This window comes from Mytilus edulis, chromosome 14, assembly GCF_963676685.1.
Source record: "Mytilus edulis chromosome 14, xbMytEdul2.2, whole genome shotgun sequence".
NCBI classification, from domain to species: Eukaryota; Metazoa; Mollusca; class Bivalvia; order Mytilida; family Mytilidae; genus Mytilus; species Mytilus edulis.
In genome coordinates, this window is record NC_092357.1 from 25,266,937 (window position 1) to 25,283,299 (window position 16,363).

At 33.5% G+C, this 16,363-nt stretch overlaps 2 protein-coding genes across 17 annotated transcripts in view; both read left to right on the plus strand.

The window, feature by feature from the left end:
• LOC139503942 (uncharacterized) overlaps positions 1-461 on the plus strand; it is an 87,291-nt gene extending 86,830 nt beyond the window's left edge. For all 16 annotated transcript variants that reach the window (XM_071293965.1, XM_071293975.1, XM_071293978.1 and 13 more), the window contains one exon: positions 187-461. In XM_071293965.1, the coding sequence (XP_071150066.1) occupies positions 187-435 (249 nt within the window). In that variant the 3' untranslated portion in view covers positions 436-461. The remainder of the gene's footprint in view (positions 1-186) is intronic.
• An 8,475-nt stretch (positions 462-8,936) lies between these two features.
• Positions 8,937-10,073, plus strand: LOC139504074 (uncharacterized). The gene has a single exon (XM_071294133.1). The coding sequence runs from the start codon at positions 8,937-8,939 to the stop codon at positions 10,071-10,073; it is 1,137 nt and encodes a 378-aa protein (XP_071150234.1).
• Positions 10,074-16,363: the final 6,290 nt, after the last annotated feature.

The window sequence follows — 16,363 nt, forward strand, 5'->3', positions numbered from 1 at the left end:
GTCATCTTGGAGAAAGGATTAAGTCTAAAGAAAACGTTAAATAACATAAAATTTTATACAGAATTGGATATGATAAAATTTCTTTTATAACTTCCCAACTGTCTATCCCACAGTATAGTTCACTTGTAAATCAAATTCATCTTAAATTGATTTGTTTTCTAACTATCTTTCCCTTTATATTTTTAGGTTTGGTGCTCAGCCATATCAGTTGATAATGAGATCATTGTATCAGGTTCTAAAGACGGTACCATTCGTCTCTGGCGTACCAAAAATGGGAGTGAGATATGTGCCTTCAATACCGGTGTCGATGTCTTTAATGTAACCATGAGCCAGGACAAAGGAACAATTGTTGCCCTTGGAGACAAGTTTGGAGCTCGTAAACTTATCATGTTACAAGTTGTCAGGACAAAGATCCGTCGCCAGACAACATCGTAATTCTTCAAAAACCTACGCCATTTCAATGAACAATGCACACAATACTTCTCTGAAATTAGTTTATTAGCAATTTTTTTGCCTGACTATGAAGATTTTTTTAAATTTTGTTTGCTTTATATAATTTTTTTTTTATACAAGCAGATGTTTTGGTCAAAGTTTGTTTCGATATATTTTAGCTTTAAATATTTTTTTGCCTTAAAAAGAGCTTTAAATGTAATTAATGGTGTTTTTTTATATATTTTTCTGTCACAAATTTCTAACCAATGTTAAGAAAACACGCAAATTATAAAAATATGATGTCTTGCCAGATCACAAAGTCTTATATATTTTTTCACATATCTTATATATAACAAGTAAAATTTATTATCTTTGCATATTTTTGTATATTGCCATATGAAATAAGAAAAATTACTATTTAAGCCATAATAAAAAGTAAATTCTCATACAACTATTTGTTAGCAATTATGAGTTTGGTTGAATTATATTTTTCTTTTTTTAATAGAAAATAATCTACTAAAACAACGAAAATAGAAGAAATATAATTATCTTTTTAATTTGCTCTGAAATTAATATGGAATGCAAACCTATAAACATTTTTATTATGGCCTTTTGCTATATAAGTAGAACTTTTAGAAAAGAAATCATGAAATAAATTTCCTATAAATGTGAGGACTATTTTTTTTTATTGGAAAAGTGAAAAATTGAAATAAATTGAATAAATTCTTTACTTCCTTGAGGTAGTATTGGGGTTTTCAATCATCTTGGATCAAAATTTGAGTAGTGAGAAAACTGTCTAGATCTTTAATGATATAAGGAAATATTGAGGCAGGAATGCAGTTCAATTGTAACATTTAACATTTAAATGAAAAAAATTGTGTGGTTTCATCATATTATAGTTTTTTAAATACACCAAATATATCTTGATTGATTTTTTTGAAATTTTTTAAAGGGAGATTATTCTGCTTATTTCAGTTTTTCACAATCTGAATCTTTAATAAAAACAAGTTTGGTGACAAAGTATCTATTATATTTTTGAAAAAAAAACAATATGAACTAAATTTTGGCAAGATATATGTGAAATTTCTGTGATTTATTTTTTAGCTCACCTGGCCCGAAGGGCCAAGTGAGCTTTTCTCATCACTTGGCGTCCGGCGTCCGGCGTCGTCCGTCGTCGTTAACTTTTACAAAAATCTTCTCCTCTGAAACTACTGGGCCAACAATCATCATTAGGGTATCTAGTTTAAAAAATGTGTTCGGTTACCCGGCCAACCAACCAACCAAGATGGCCGCCATGGCTAAAAATAGAACATAGGGGTCAAATGCAGTTTTTGGCTTATAACTCTGAAACCGAAGCATTTAGAGCAAATCTGACAGGATGTTAAATTGTTAATAAAGTCAAGATCTATCTGCCCTAAAATTTTCAGACGAATCGTACAACCGGTTGTTGGGTTGCTGCCCCTGAATTGGCAATTTTAAGGAAATTTTGCCGTTATATGGTTATTATCTTGAATATTATTATAGATAGAGATAAACTGTAAACAGCAATAATGTTCAGCAAAGTAAGATCTACAAATAAGTCAACATGACCGAAATGGTCAGTTGACCCATATAGGAGTTATTGCCCTTTATAGTCAATTTTTAACCATTTTTCGTAAATCTTAGTAATCTTTTACAAAAATTTTCTCCTCTGAAACCACTGGGCCAAACTTATCCAAACTTGGCCACAATTATCTTTGGGGTATCTAGTTTAAAAAATGTGTCCAGGGACCCTGCCAACCAACCAAGATGGCCGCCATGGCTAAAAATAGAACATAGGGGTAAAATGCAGTTTTTGGCTTATTACTTAAAAACCAAAGCATTAAGAGCAAATCTGACTATTAGAAAATTGTTTATCAGGTCAAGATCTATCTACCCTGAAATTTTCAGATGAATCTGACAACCTGTTGTTGGGTTGCTGCCCCTGAATTGGTAATTTTAAGGAAATTTTACTGTTTTTGGTTATTATCTTGAAAATTATTAAAGATAGAAATAAACTGTAAACAGCAATAATGTTCAGCAAAGTAAGATTTACAAATAAGTCAACATGACCGAAATGGTCAGTTGACCCATATAGGAGTTATTGCCCTTTATAGTCAATTTTTAACCATTTTTCGTAAATCTTAGTAATCTTTTACAAAAATCTTCTCCTCTGAAACTACTGGGCCAAATTAATCCAAACTTATCCACAATCATCTTTTGGGTATCTAGTTTAAAAAATGTGTCCGATGACCCGGCCATCCAACCAAGATGGCCGCCATGGCTAAAAATAGAAGATAGGGGTAAAATGCAGTTTTTGGCTTATAACTCAAAAACCAAAGCCTTTAGAGCAAATCTGACAGGGGGATAAATTGTTTATCAGGTCAAGATCTATCTGCCCTGAAATTTTCAGATAAATCGGACAACCCGTTGTTGGGTTCCTGCCCCTGAATTGGTAATTTTAAGGAAATTTTACTGTTTTTGGTTATTATCTTGAAAATTATTATAGATAGAAATAAACTGTAAACAGCAATAATGTTCAGCAAAGTAAGATTTACAAATAAGTCAACATGACCGAAATGGTCAATTGACCCCCTAAGGAGTTATTGTCCTTTATAGTCAATTTTCAACAATTTTTATAAAATTTGTAAATTTTTACTAACATTTTCCACTGAAACTACTGGGCCAACTTCATTATAGATAGAGATAATTGTAAGCTGCAAGGATGTTCAGTAAAGTAAGATGTACAAACACATCACCATCACCAAAATACAATTTTGTCATGAATCCATCTGCTTCCTTTGTTTAATAGTCACATAGACCAAGGTGAGCGACACAGGCTCTTTAGAGCCTCTAGTTTATACCCCCATACCTCCATAAGAACAAAAATGTATATGATGTTACAAGATTTTCATGTAATTAAAAAATGTGTAGATGTCTTCCAGACATACAGCTGTTTGTAATGCCAATATGTATGCAGCTGTACATGACCTAATACGGTAACACAACAGGGTTGTCAATTTATATTTATAAAAAAATTTTTGAAGAATACTCTTTTGTTTTAAGATTTGATAAGATTTTTATGAATTATTTATTGAATATTATTGCTTTAATAAATGTTTATGCCTAAATGTTGGGTTTTTTTCATGCATTCATAACATTATTCCTATATATTGCCATTCATGGATGAGAGGAATATTACAAATAAACAATACATTGTATTCAATGAGTTATCATATGGATGTAAGATGTGTTGGCTGGAAGGTGCAGAAATACAAAAAATATCAAATATAATGTGTTATGTCACATAATGCAAAAATCCTTTCATCTGAAACACTTGAGATCTAGTCTTGCATTCATACTTCATAAGATCTTATCCAATGCTTGTCAATTTATGTGCTTGAATAGTATTTAATGTTTATGTCAAGGTCAAATGTACATGATGTAGCTGATTAAGCCTCTCTGTCTCAGCTCTGTAAAGCATCATCTTGCAATGAGGTGTCACGAAGCTGTTATAAGGCACTGGCTTTAAAGACTCATGTTCAGATATACATATTTATTTTTAACAAGTTCAAAAATATACACTTCAATTAATTTACATTGTTTGATATATAGACACATCCATTCACTCCAATTAACTATCCTCAACTCTCAGGCATCTCAACATTTACCAACTTCTTTTTTTTTTTTTATCGTGAAGGCCTTCACTACCTTCATCACTTTCTCACACATAAAATCGTCATTCATCCCCAGACCACACAACAATAGGGACAGAATATAAACAAACAAGAGACATAAATTATACGGCTTCTAATTATAAATGATTACAGTTAAAACACAGCTGCATCAGACATTAAATTTAACAGTCAATATGACAGTCTGCTAATGTTCATTAAAGCAATAAATTTACAAATACTTAACACTCTTTACTATAGAAAATTAATGTGGGCAATTAAATACCGATCTTAGATAAGATATAAATGTGCAAAGTTTCACCCTATCGCCTATGACAGGTTTTCATTGAACAGCATATATAGATTAAAAAAAGAAGAAGAAGATACCAAATGGACAATCACACTTAATATGTTGAAGAAAACCCTACAAAAACATAGGAAAAAATGAAAAAAAAACTAGTCTTCAAAACCCTCAACAAAATCAAAAATTAGGGGATAAACAATGTGAACCCTACTTAAGACCAGGAGTGATCTAAGTTTCTTTAACACAGGCAACAAATCCCACTTCACATGTGGCACCTGACATGTTTCTCTTTGTTACTATAATTGATAGCTCTCATACAACAATAAATACATAAATATGTGTCATTAATAGGGACAAGGATAGCAAGTGGCTGCCTCTGTGCTCTATGGTAGTTGCATGCATCAAGCATGGCATGTCACATGTATGTATCCACAATCAATTCAAAGATTTAAAAATAAGCTTTTTCAGCTCCCCTTAGCAAGTAGCATTAATGAGTAAAAGGGACCTAGGATGCCTGAGTAGTTGACTTACTATCATTAGCCTGTCAATACTGAGATTTCTATAATCCCATACATGGCAGGTGCACTTGAATCCAATCTTAATTGACTAGGATTGTCAGTTTTCCTACTGAAGATCGTGGTTCCCTCCAGGCACTGTGCGATGATTCCTCCATCAATAAAAATAAACAGCCACAAAACAGCACAATAGTCCTGAAAGTGGCTTTAGACACCAATCAATAAATTAAGGAGTAAGAACAGAGACCGGTCATTCTTGATCCAGAAAAAAAACATGTCCAGATGCAACTTGTTAACCAATGTTTAAAAGTTGGATCAGCTAGGGAGTGAAGTAAAAAGCAGGGTTTAGATTCAACATATATAAAGATGTTCTCCTGGAATGCATGTAATATTCGCCACTGGTCATTGAATACAATTCATTTAACATGCAGGTTAAACCGTACATTGACCTATAATGGTTTACTTTGATAAATTGTGAGTTGGATGGAGAGTTGTCTTATTGGCACTCATACCACATCTTCCTATATCTATGGTAATGGTTTCCCTTGCTACTAATTTGAACTAAATATAAAATTTCAATATAAAAAGAATAAGATATGCATGATATGATTGCCAATGAGACAACAATTCAAAAGAGACCAAATGACACAGAAATTAACAGCTATAGGTCACTGTACGGCCTTCAACAATGAGCAAAGCCTATACCGCATGGTCAGCTACAAAAGGCTGTAAGTTTGCCCTTTCTCTATCTTTTCGGGCAATAATTACATGTCCAAATCCACCACTAGCTTTATCTACGTGTACAAAGCCAAGAGCCGGTGTCAAATGGATGTTGCCCGGTCAGTGCCGCCGTGTGCCACTATTTTTTACATGAATTATGTTTTGTATTACAAATCCGGTCGTTGTTTTCTCTTTTGGATTGTTCCATAAATTGGTTTCATCACAAATACAGAAAAATGTTATGGAATGATTCTATACCTGTAAGCAATGCGTGTCATACATTCACGATTCAATATTTATAGTTTAATGAATTTTCCAAAGCAAATATAATGATTCACAAAACATACAATATTCTTCAAACAACACTTCTATAATAAAACAATATAATACAGAAAGAAAAATTAAGAATACAAATTGTGAATGTGTTAGAAAGACAACCCGACCAAAAACCAAAAAACAGCCCAAGGCAACCAATGGGTCTTCAGAAAGAAAATTAAAAAAAGACAAAGTCTAAAAGAAGGGAAACACCAGTAAAAAAAGGATTTAGATCGTGCAGCCGAAACAGGAAACTTTAACTGCATGGCATATGTTAATCGGAACAGTCTGCATCAAATGACTTCCGAAACGAAAATGTACTTGAAAGAATACAATACTTGACTTAGAAATTCCAATAGTTGCTTGTACAGAACTACGTTATGATACTACTGAGCAACTTATTAAATATCAGACCATTAATCTGACTTTTCAAGGGATGACTGAATCCCTGTCTCTGTCCTATATTTTCTCCCATTTATTTGTATTGTAATCCTGTCATTCATGTAATGTTGCCATTTTAATGTTATATTTAAAAGAGGGAGGTTTGGCATGCCACAAAACCAGGTTCAAGCCACCATTTTTTTTCTTACAATGTCCTGTACCAAGTCAGGAAAATGGCAATTGTTATATTATAATTCGTTTCTGTGTGTGTTACATTGTTGTGTTTCTGTTGTCACGGTCCGACGTAGTTTTCCTCTTATTGTGATGTGTTCACTCAGTTTTAGTTTGTAACACGGATTTGGGTTTTTTTCTCAATCGATTTATGAATTTCGAACATCGGTTGCCTTTATGAATCCAAACGGATAACATGAACTCTATCGCAGTCTCTTAATCACGGTTAACACTATTATGTACTAACTGAAAGAATATTATGAAAAAGGGAGATCTTCCAATGAGAAAGGAACTATGCAATCGACGCAAACAATACTAAGATCTGATATATAAACTCACCATAGATACCAGGATTGAAATTTTATTTGCGCCAAACGCGCGTTTTGTCTACAAAAGACTCGATCACCAGTGACGCTCGAATAAAAATAAATTGAAAGTTTAAATGAAGTACGAAGTTGAAGAGCATTGGGGACCAAAAATTCCAAAATACAACTTCTCGTCTGACTGAACTTTTCAACTGAAGCGTATTATTCATAAAAAATAGTAAACATTACTTTTTTTCTTCAGATACGCGCATACAATATGTTATATATCATATCCTAAATATATAAACCATGGCAACAGTTGTAAAAAAAGTGTAAGTTAACAAATGATGTGAAAATGAAAAAAAATCTTATAAATACTCATTGTCGCGGAAGAAATGGGGTTCTCATTCATGTAATGCCTCTCGATCGCTTGCCTATTTGTTATATCATGCAAAACTAAAAATCTAGTTTATTTTTTCATCCCATGGATATAATACGTACATGTTTTGATAATATATGTTTAAGTTTACCAACCTATCCTTACAACGTTTATTGGTTTTTTTGGTCGAGTAAAATTTCAATTTTCCCTAATTTATTTTGAGAATAAAACGAGATGACCTATACCTTTAATTTACTAAGTGTATAAGCGTTGCATTCATTGAATCGATTTAAGGGTAAACACTGATTTATTGATAAATTATGCAACATTGGCCCATTTATTTACACAATTCAATGTAAAGTGAAGTTAAAATATACTTCATGACTTCAGGGCATCACATAATTATCGGGAATTATAGGGGTGGATCAATAATAAGAATTTCCTGTGATTTCAGTGGTGGCTGTAGTTTAAAAATAATCAAACTTTGAAAGTGACCCAAAAAAACAATTTAGTTTTAATTTTAAAAAGGCAAAAACTTATTTCTCCTTTTTTGGCGAACGGAGGACAGCAAACCTAACTAAAATTTACAATACACCGTTTGAACTTTAATCAGAAAAAAGCATAGACACACTTCATGAAAATAGGTCAACAACATTAACACTTGGCTTACTTATCTTAACCTAATCATTAAAACAATTGCAGTACTATACATGCACCTACTCAAAGCAATGATTAACATTCAGATCTCGGGTCTACCTTGACTGGAGCTTTCTTGTGTATACGAAAGAAGCATAAGCCATATTTGTGAAAGAAGAAAATTATAACTTTGTTGTAATGGAATTTGCTATTTCAAAAGTTCGGTACTTGGAAGTTGCTTAATTAGGGTACATACTTGCTGTTTCTCAGATGGTTAAAAATTTCATGAGAGGCGGATTTATAGGGTTTTACAGTCCCCCCCCCCCCTTTCTGGAAAAAAAATTGCTTGATTATATTGGGAATCACTGAAGCATGACTAGAGTGATCCCCCTCTTAGGCAGTCAATGGACCCCACTTATGAAAAATTCTGGATCCGCCACTGAATGTGGTATATATAATAGTAAAACTATAAGAGCAAAGATTAGTTTGTTTAGAATGAGTAAAAATAAAATGTAGGGTAGTCTTACTGCGGCGTGTCTGTCACTGTTACCTTGAGAACTATATAGCTTGCGTGCTTAAAATACTGCTCAGTGTGTCGGTCTAGGACAAAGAATGTTGTCTGCTCTTTTGTCGGGCTGTTGTCTCTTTGGTGCACTCTCCATTTCCATTCTCAATTTTATTCATACTCATATATGACTGCAAAATTTTAACCACAGAATGAACCTAATTATGGTCTTAGTTTTAAAAAAGAATCATCTATTATGCCCTCTATATAAAAACCATAACTAAAATAAATTCACGATTCTATAATTATTGTAGGTAAATGGTCGATATAAATACACCAGAAAACTTGTTAAATTCCATCATTGATAAGTTTTGTGCATGTAATGGATTTACTGTCTTATAGACATTAAACCAAACTAGTTTTACTCATATAATAAATAATTATCTTATCTCATATATGTTATACATTATTACTGAATAACAGTTTATGAAAGAGAGCTGTGTGCATATTTTTTCATAAATATGGCAATGTCCCTCCTACAAGGACAATGTCCCGTACAATGTCAGTTATGTGAAGGAAATCCTAAAGTAAAATGGAAGTGTCTCGACTGTGACTTATTGATGTGTAGTAAATGTACAGATAAAGTACATTCTAAATTCAAGTCAGAAAAGAACCATAGAATCATAGATATAAAGGATGTAGGTCAACAAAGCAAGGGTGTAGACCAACAGGACAAAGAAATATCTGGTCAACCACAAGCAGGAGAACCCAGTTCTCAAACTAATGTTGAACTAATAAACATTAAAGAATACAAGACCAAAATGATGGACATAAGTTTGTTGGCAGTATCTGTAGATAGTTCATTATGGATTGGTGATGGAGATGAAGAGAAAGGCTTCCATCCCTTTACATCGCCATCAGCACTACAGAATGTTAAACTGGTAGGAGACAAGATAAAGTTCATATCAAGTTTTAATATGAGGGTGTATGATATAGCTGTTACCCCTACCAATGATATTCTACTGGCTACAGGCATGGCAGGGGGGCCAAGACTGAAGCAGATCAAGGCTGGATCTAATAAAGTGTCTGATTCTATATACTTTGTAGAACTGTCTTATATCAAAAGTGTTCATGTGACAAAAGATGGCAGGGTGATAGTAGGTGGAGGTAATGTGGTTGCTGTTATGGATAAAGATGGTAAACATCTAACAAGGTATGAAAGAGATAAGAACAATAAACTTATATTTGATGGAACTATTTGGTCTATAACCAGTACCATTAATGGAAATATTTTTGTGGTCCAGACACATTCTAATCCAAGAGTGGCTGTGCTGGGTGAAGAAGATGTCATCTATAATTACACAGGACATCCTTCCATCAATAGTCACAGCGCGTTCGATCCACAGTCAGTAATAACCACACCAATGGACAATATTATTGTAGCTGACTTATGTTATGATACACTACATATACTAGACAACACTGGTCATCAACTGACCACCTACAATACCAAAGACATAGGTATAGAGTATCCAGTATCTCTAACCATTACTATGGAAGGGCCCTTTGCAGTGTTGTATATAGGATGTTATAAAATGTCATATGAAGACAGTTCTGACACTGGAAGGCTGTACAAAATGAATATTATGGGATGTTAAATAAGTTTTCTTTAAATATTTTAACATTTAACATACAAAACAAGACAATATAAAATCATTCTGATGTTGATGTTAAATGTTAGCTGCATGTAACTGACAAATTACATAAACGTATATATAAGTTGGTTTTTTTTTATTTTTTTAATCATTATAAACAATATCAATTACCCTTTACAGTACATTCTATATAAAAATAAGAGATGTGGTACGATTACCAATGAGTCAACTGTCCACCAGTGACCAAATGACGTACAAATTTACAACTAACAGTCACCATACAACCTTCAACAATGAGCAAAACCAATACAGCATCCCAAGCTATATAAGAGGCCGAGAAATGACAAATGTAAAACAATTCAACAGCTGGTTAAAATAATGGAACACTGTTGACCGGCTTGTAAATGTGCCAGAGCATGACTGATTTTTTTCTGAGACTTTGAAACTTTGATTTTTTTTCTGTATACTATGACCTTCTGCTGTTGTTTTTTCTATGGTCGGGTCGTTGTCTCTTTGACACATTCCCCATTTCCATTCTCAATTTTATTTCATTAGAGATTGCTCAATGGTTTTGAGTGCGCTCATTGTTCAATAACAAACAGTAATAGGGGTAACTAGAAAACTTTTAAAGTATTATTATTCAAACTTGATCTTTGTTTGGTCCACATGGTAATAAGCATTGTGTATGATTTTCGTAAAATTTGATTAAAGCAAATTAAAGTCTTTATACAAATTTGATATTTGTTTTCAAACATTTGGTTGAAGAAAAGTAATGTTAGAGCACAGAAATGGCAAATTTTGACAATTTTTACATTTATAAAGGGACATAACTTATGAATGGTAAACATGATGCAACCAAAATTCGTATCTTTCATAAATTTCTAAATGACTTTATAGTTGAAGGTGAATTATTTCAATAGGTGTGCAACAATGCATGGCCTTGATGGCTGCAGCTGATTACACAAAAAGGAGTTTTCTTTTAGTAATTTTGCAGAAAATGTTTGGAAAAATGAAGAGAAAAATCTTAAACAATTCTATTTAAGGGCATTGAAACAGCTATATTAAACTACTATAAAAGTTACCTTTAAACAGAATTTAAAACTACAATGTACATCTCTACACCTGGATGACTTCTCTACAGTGTCTGATGTTATTCTGGGTTGTATCACTGAAATAAAGTGAAACAAATTAAGAACAGAGCCAGCAAACCAACATCATAATGTTATCAAAAGTTATACCGGTACATCTTTATGACTTAATGGCTGTAAAAAATGCACGGGTATCTAACCTCTACCTAGTATCATAAGTATAACAAGCCCCTTGGTATTTCCAAGGAATTGTGTATTTAAATATACAATTCCTTGGTATTTCCCATTTTTTTCAATTTCAATTTCAATTGAACCATGTTTTGGATTTTTTACAAATATAAAAAAGAAGGAGTGGTGTGATTGCCTACGAGACAACTCTTCACACATGTCACAGGAGACCAAATGATTCTTTTGTAGTCATGGCATTGTAAGTTTATTACCGATTAATGAGGTTCATGAATGTCCCTCTGGTATTTCTCGCCCCTCTTATATAATCTATTACCACCAGATCTATACAAATCAATCTTCAACTTTAAATATGGTACGAGATCATTTAAGCTTAAGAAAACAGCCACTTAAGTCTTTGATCTTCAACCCGAATCTTATATATTATGAAGTCGTTTATTTTTCACCAACTAACATGACTAAGTTAATCACTAATCACTTTGTGTTAAACATATTTATTTATAGTGGATTGGGAAACAAGTTTTTCAACTTATATTAATCCCTTTCCACTTTACGGGTGCGAGTGCTGCCTTGTAGCGGCATTAACCTGCTCTTTTTCGAAATCTACAAGGGTGTCTTTAACATGCAAGAGATATGGCTCTCTCTTAACACGGGTCAGCCATTTATCGTCCCCTTCCGACGGACTATCATTGTTTCCTCAAGACCATACTCGCAAATGGTGTCAAGGGAGAGCCGAAAATTCAGTCCCTAAAATTTTCATCCCGGTACGGGAATCGAACCAGGAACCTTTGTGTTAGTTAAGTCTGATGCACTAACCACAACACCACAGCTCTCTACAAATCACTAAGACTTATCACTTTTATCAGATCTTATAAATTTAGAGCTATTTCAATTCTGCTTCTGGTAAAACATGCTGACAAGAAACTGTTATAAATTAACAACTTAAGGTCACTGTAAAGCCATTAGGATTTTTTTTAAAGTTACGGTTTTGTTGTATCTGAATGTGAAATATCAGATTTTTTACTGGTCAGGAGGAGTATGAACAATGAAAACGTGGAGCTTGATCTGTTTACTAATCCTGACACTCAGGTTTAATATGGAGTTCATTTTGCTCATTTTAAACCTTATGGTAACTGAGTAACGTTTTGACAGTGTTAAACTTTGCTGAGTTGTGGGGTACCATAAACATGTTTCACCCCTCCACATTCTGTATGAGCCTGTCCCAACTCAGGAGGCTGTAATTCAGTGGTTTTTGTTTGTTGCTACATGTATACCATGTATATCATTTGTGTTTTTGTTTATTGTGTTGTACATAAATAAGACTGTCCCGTACGAAAAACATGACACGTACTCCAGCTGGACAGTAGCCGTACTGAGAACCGTACTTATAATATTCATTTGGACTTTTCTTTGAATTGCTTATAATGGATAACACGGCTGGACTTTCAGCGAAATTAGCCGTAAACCGGCTCGAAATATTTAAATTAGCAGGAGTCCGGTTCAGAAAGCCCAGCTGGACTTTCATAAAAGTACGTCTGAAAAAAATCCAGCCGGCATATCTGGCAAAAATATGGCCTCTAAAAAGTTCAACCGGACTTTACACAGTCCGGCTGAACTTAAAGAAGTCCAGCTGAACTCTTAAAAGTCCAGCTGGACTACAATAAGTTCCGTTTGACCTACAGAGATGATCTCAGCAGGGGCTGATCCACAAAAAATGGGGGGGGGGGGGGGGGGATTCCACCCCCACAGAACCCTCCCTCTTGATCCACTACTGCTTAGTTTTTTTTCAGATGGTGGATTCTTCTGAATTGATATGCATCATGCATCCCTTGTTATAATCTAAAAATAAAATAAAAAGATGGCATTTAATATGCATATATATATATATATATACTGCTTATTTCTTTTTTCTACTGTCTTACTGGCAAAACCAAGAAATGGGGAATTGTGAAGCTAAATACTTACTCCTAAAAAATTTGTGGTTATAATTATCATGATAATATATTGAGCCTAAATAACTTTAAAGTGCATAAAGTAAAGCTTTTAAAATCACTCAAACTGAATGTTTTTGCATGAATAACTATTTAATGTAGGTTTTTTTTTAATTCTTTTTACTCTTCAAAAATAAACATTCAGCTATTTATAATGTTGTAATTATTTCATCAATATGTTGAAACTAGAGGCTCTAAAGAGCCTGTGTCGCTCACCTTGGTCTATGTGAATATCAAACAAAGGAAGCAGATGGATTCATGACAAAATTGTGTTTTGGTGATGGTGATGTGTTTGTACATCTTACTTTACTGAACATTCTTGCTGCTTACAATTATCTCTATCTATAATGAACTTGTAGTTTCAGTGGAAAATGTTCGTTAAAATTTACAAATTTTATGAAAATTGTTAAAAATTGACTATAAAGGACAATAACTCCTTAGGGGTCAATTGACCATTTCCGTCATGTTGAATTATTTGTAAATCTTACTTTGCTTAACATTATTGATGTTTACAGTTTATCTCTATCTATAATAATATTCAAGATAATAACCAAAAACAGCAAAATTTCCTTAAAATTACCAATTCAGGGAGAGCAACCCAACAACAGGTTGTCAGATTCATCTGAAAATTTTAGGGCAGATAGATCTTGACCTGATAAACAATTTTACCCCATGTCAGATTTGCTCTAAAGGCTGCGGTTTCAGAGTTATAAGCCAAAATCTACATTTATCACCCTTATGTTCTATGTTTAGCCATGGTGGCCATCTTGGTTGGTTGGCCGGGTCACCGGACACAATTTTTAAACTAGATACCCCAATGATGATTGTGGCTAAGTTTGGTTGAATTTGGCCTGGTAGTTTCAGAGGAGAAGATTTTTGTAAAAGATAACTAAGATTTACGAAAAATGGTTAAAAATTGACTATAAAGGGCAATAACTCCTAAAGGGATACTTATTTGTTGATCTTACTTTGCTGAACATTTTTGCTGTTTACAGTTTATCTCTATCTATAATAATATTCAAGATAATAACCAACTAGAGGCTCTCAAGAGCCTGTGTCGCTCACCTTGGTCTATGTGCATATTATCAATGGACACAGATAAATTCATGACAAAATGGTGTTTTTGTGATGGTGATGTGTTTGTAGATCTTTCTTTACTGAACATTCTTGTTGCTACAAATATTTCTCTCTATAATGAACTTGGCCCAGTAATTACAGTGGAAAATATTTCCTAAAAACATGACGAAAAAGTTGTTAACAATTGACTATAAAGGGCAATAACTCCTTAAGGGGTCAATTGAAAATTTTGGTCATGTTGACTTATTTGTAGATCTTATTTTGCTGAACATTATTGCTGTTTACAGTTTATCTCTATCTATAATAATATTCAAGATAATAACTAAAATCTACAAAATTTCCTTAAAATAACTAATTCGGGGGCAGCAACCCAACAACAGGTTGTCTGATTTGTCTGAAAATTTCAGGGCAGACAGATCTTGACCTGATAAACAATTTTACCCAGTCAGATTTGCTCTAAATGCTTTGGTGTCAGAGATATAAGCCAAAATCTACATTTCCCCTCTATGTTCTATTTTAAGCCATGGCAGCCATCTTGGTTGGTTGGACGGGTCAAGCCACACAATTTTAAAACTAAATACCCCAATAATGATTGTGACCAAGTTTGGTTAAATTTGGCCCAGGAGTTTCAGAGGAGAAGATTTTTGTAAAAGATTACAAAAATTTACGAAAATTGGTCAAAATTGACTATAAAGGGCAATAACTCCTTAAGGGGTCAACTGATAATTTTGGTAATGTTGACTTACTTGTAGATCTTACTTTGCTGAACATTATTGCTGTTTACAGTTTATCTCTTTCTATAATAATATTCAAGATAATAACCAAAATCTGCAAAATTTCCTTCAAATTACTTATTTCAGGGCAGCAACCCAATAACCGTTGTCCTATTCATTTGAAAATTTCAGGACAGATAGATCTTGACCTGATAAACACTTTTACCACATGTCAGATTTGCTCTAAATGCTTTGGTTTTTGAGTTATAAGCCAAAAACTGCATTTTACCCCTATGTTCTATTTTTAGCCATGGCGGCCATCTTGGTTGGTTGACCCGGTCACACCACACATTTTTTAAACAAGATATCCCGAATATGATTGTGGCCAAGTTTGGATTAATTTGGCCCAGTAGTTTAAGAGAAGAAGATTTTTGTAAAAGATTACTAAGATTTAGGAAAAATGGTCAAAAATTGACTATAAAGGTCAAAAACTCCTAAAGGGGTCAACTGACCATTTTGGTCATGTTGACTTATTTGTAAACCTTACTTTGCTGAACACTATTGCAGTTTACAGTTTATCTCTATCTATAATAATATTCAAGATAATAGCCAAAAACAGCAAAAATTACCTAAAATTACCAGTTCAGGGGCAGCAACCCAATAACGGGTTGTCGGATTCATCTGAAAATTTGAGGGCAGATAGATCTTGACCTGATAAACAATTTTACCTAGTCAGATTTGCTCTAAATGCTTTGGTTTTTGAGTTATAAGCCAAAAACTGCATTTTACCACTATGTTCTATTTTTAGCCATGGCGGCCATCTTGGTTGGTTGACCGGGTCACGCCACATATTTTCTAAACAAGATATCCCAATGATGATTGTGGCCAAGTTTGGTTTAATTTGGCCCAGTAGTTTCAGAGGAGAAGATTTTTGTAAAAGTTAACGACGACGGACAACAACGGACGCAAAGTGATGGGAAAAGCTCACTTGGCCCTTCGGGCCAGGTGAGCTAAAAATGAAGTGCACTTTCCATTATATACTGTTTTATATATATAGTTAGATAATACAATGAACAATTGATTGTTGGTGGCTTAACATCCAGTGGCAAGTATTGCATGCATATATAGGACAATACTAAGATTTTTTTTTCCACTATACATAGTCTTGTACTCCTGACAGTCAGATTTACAGCTTTACATGTTGTATTTAGAAACATGCACACTTCTCTATTGTTGAA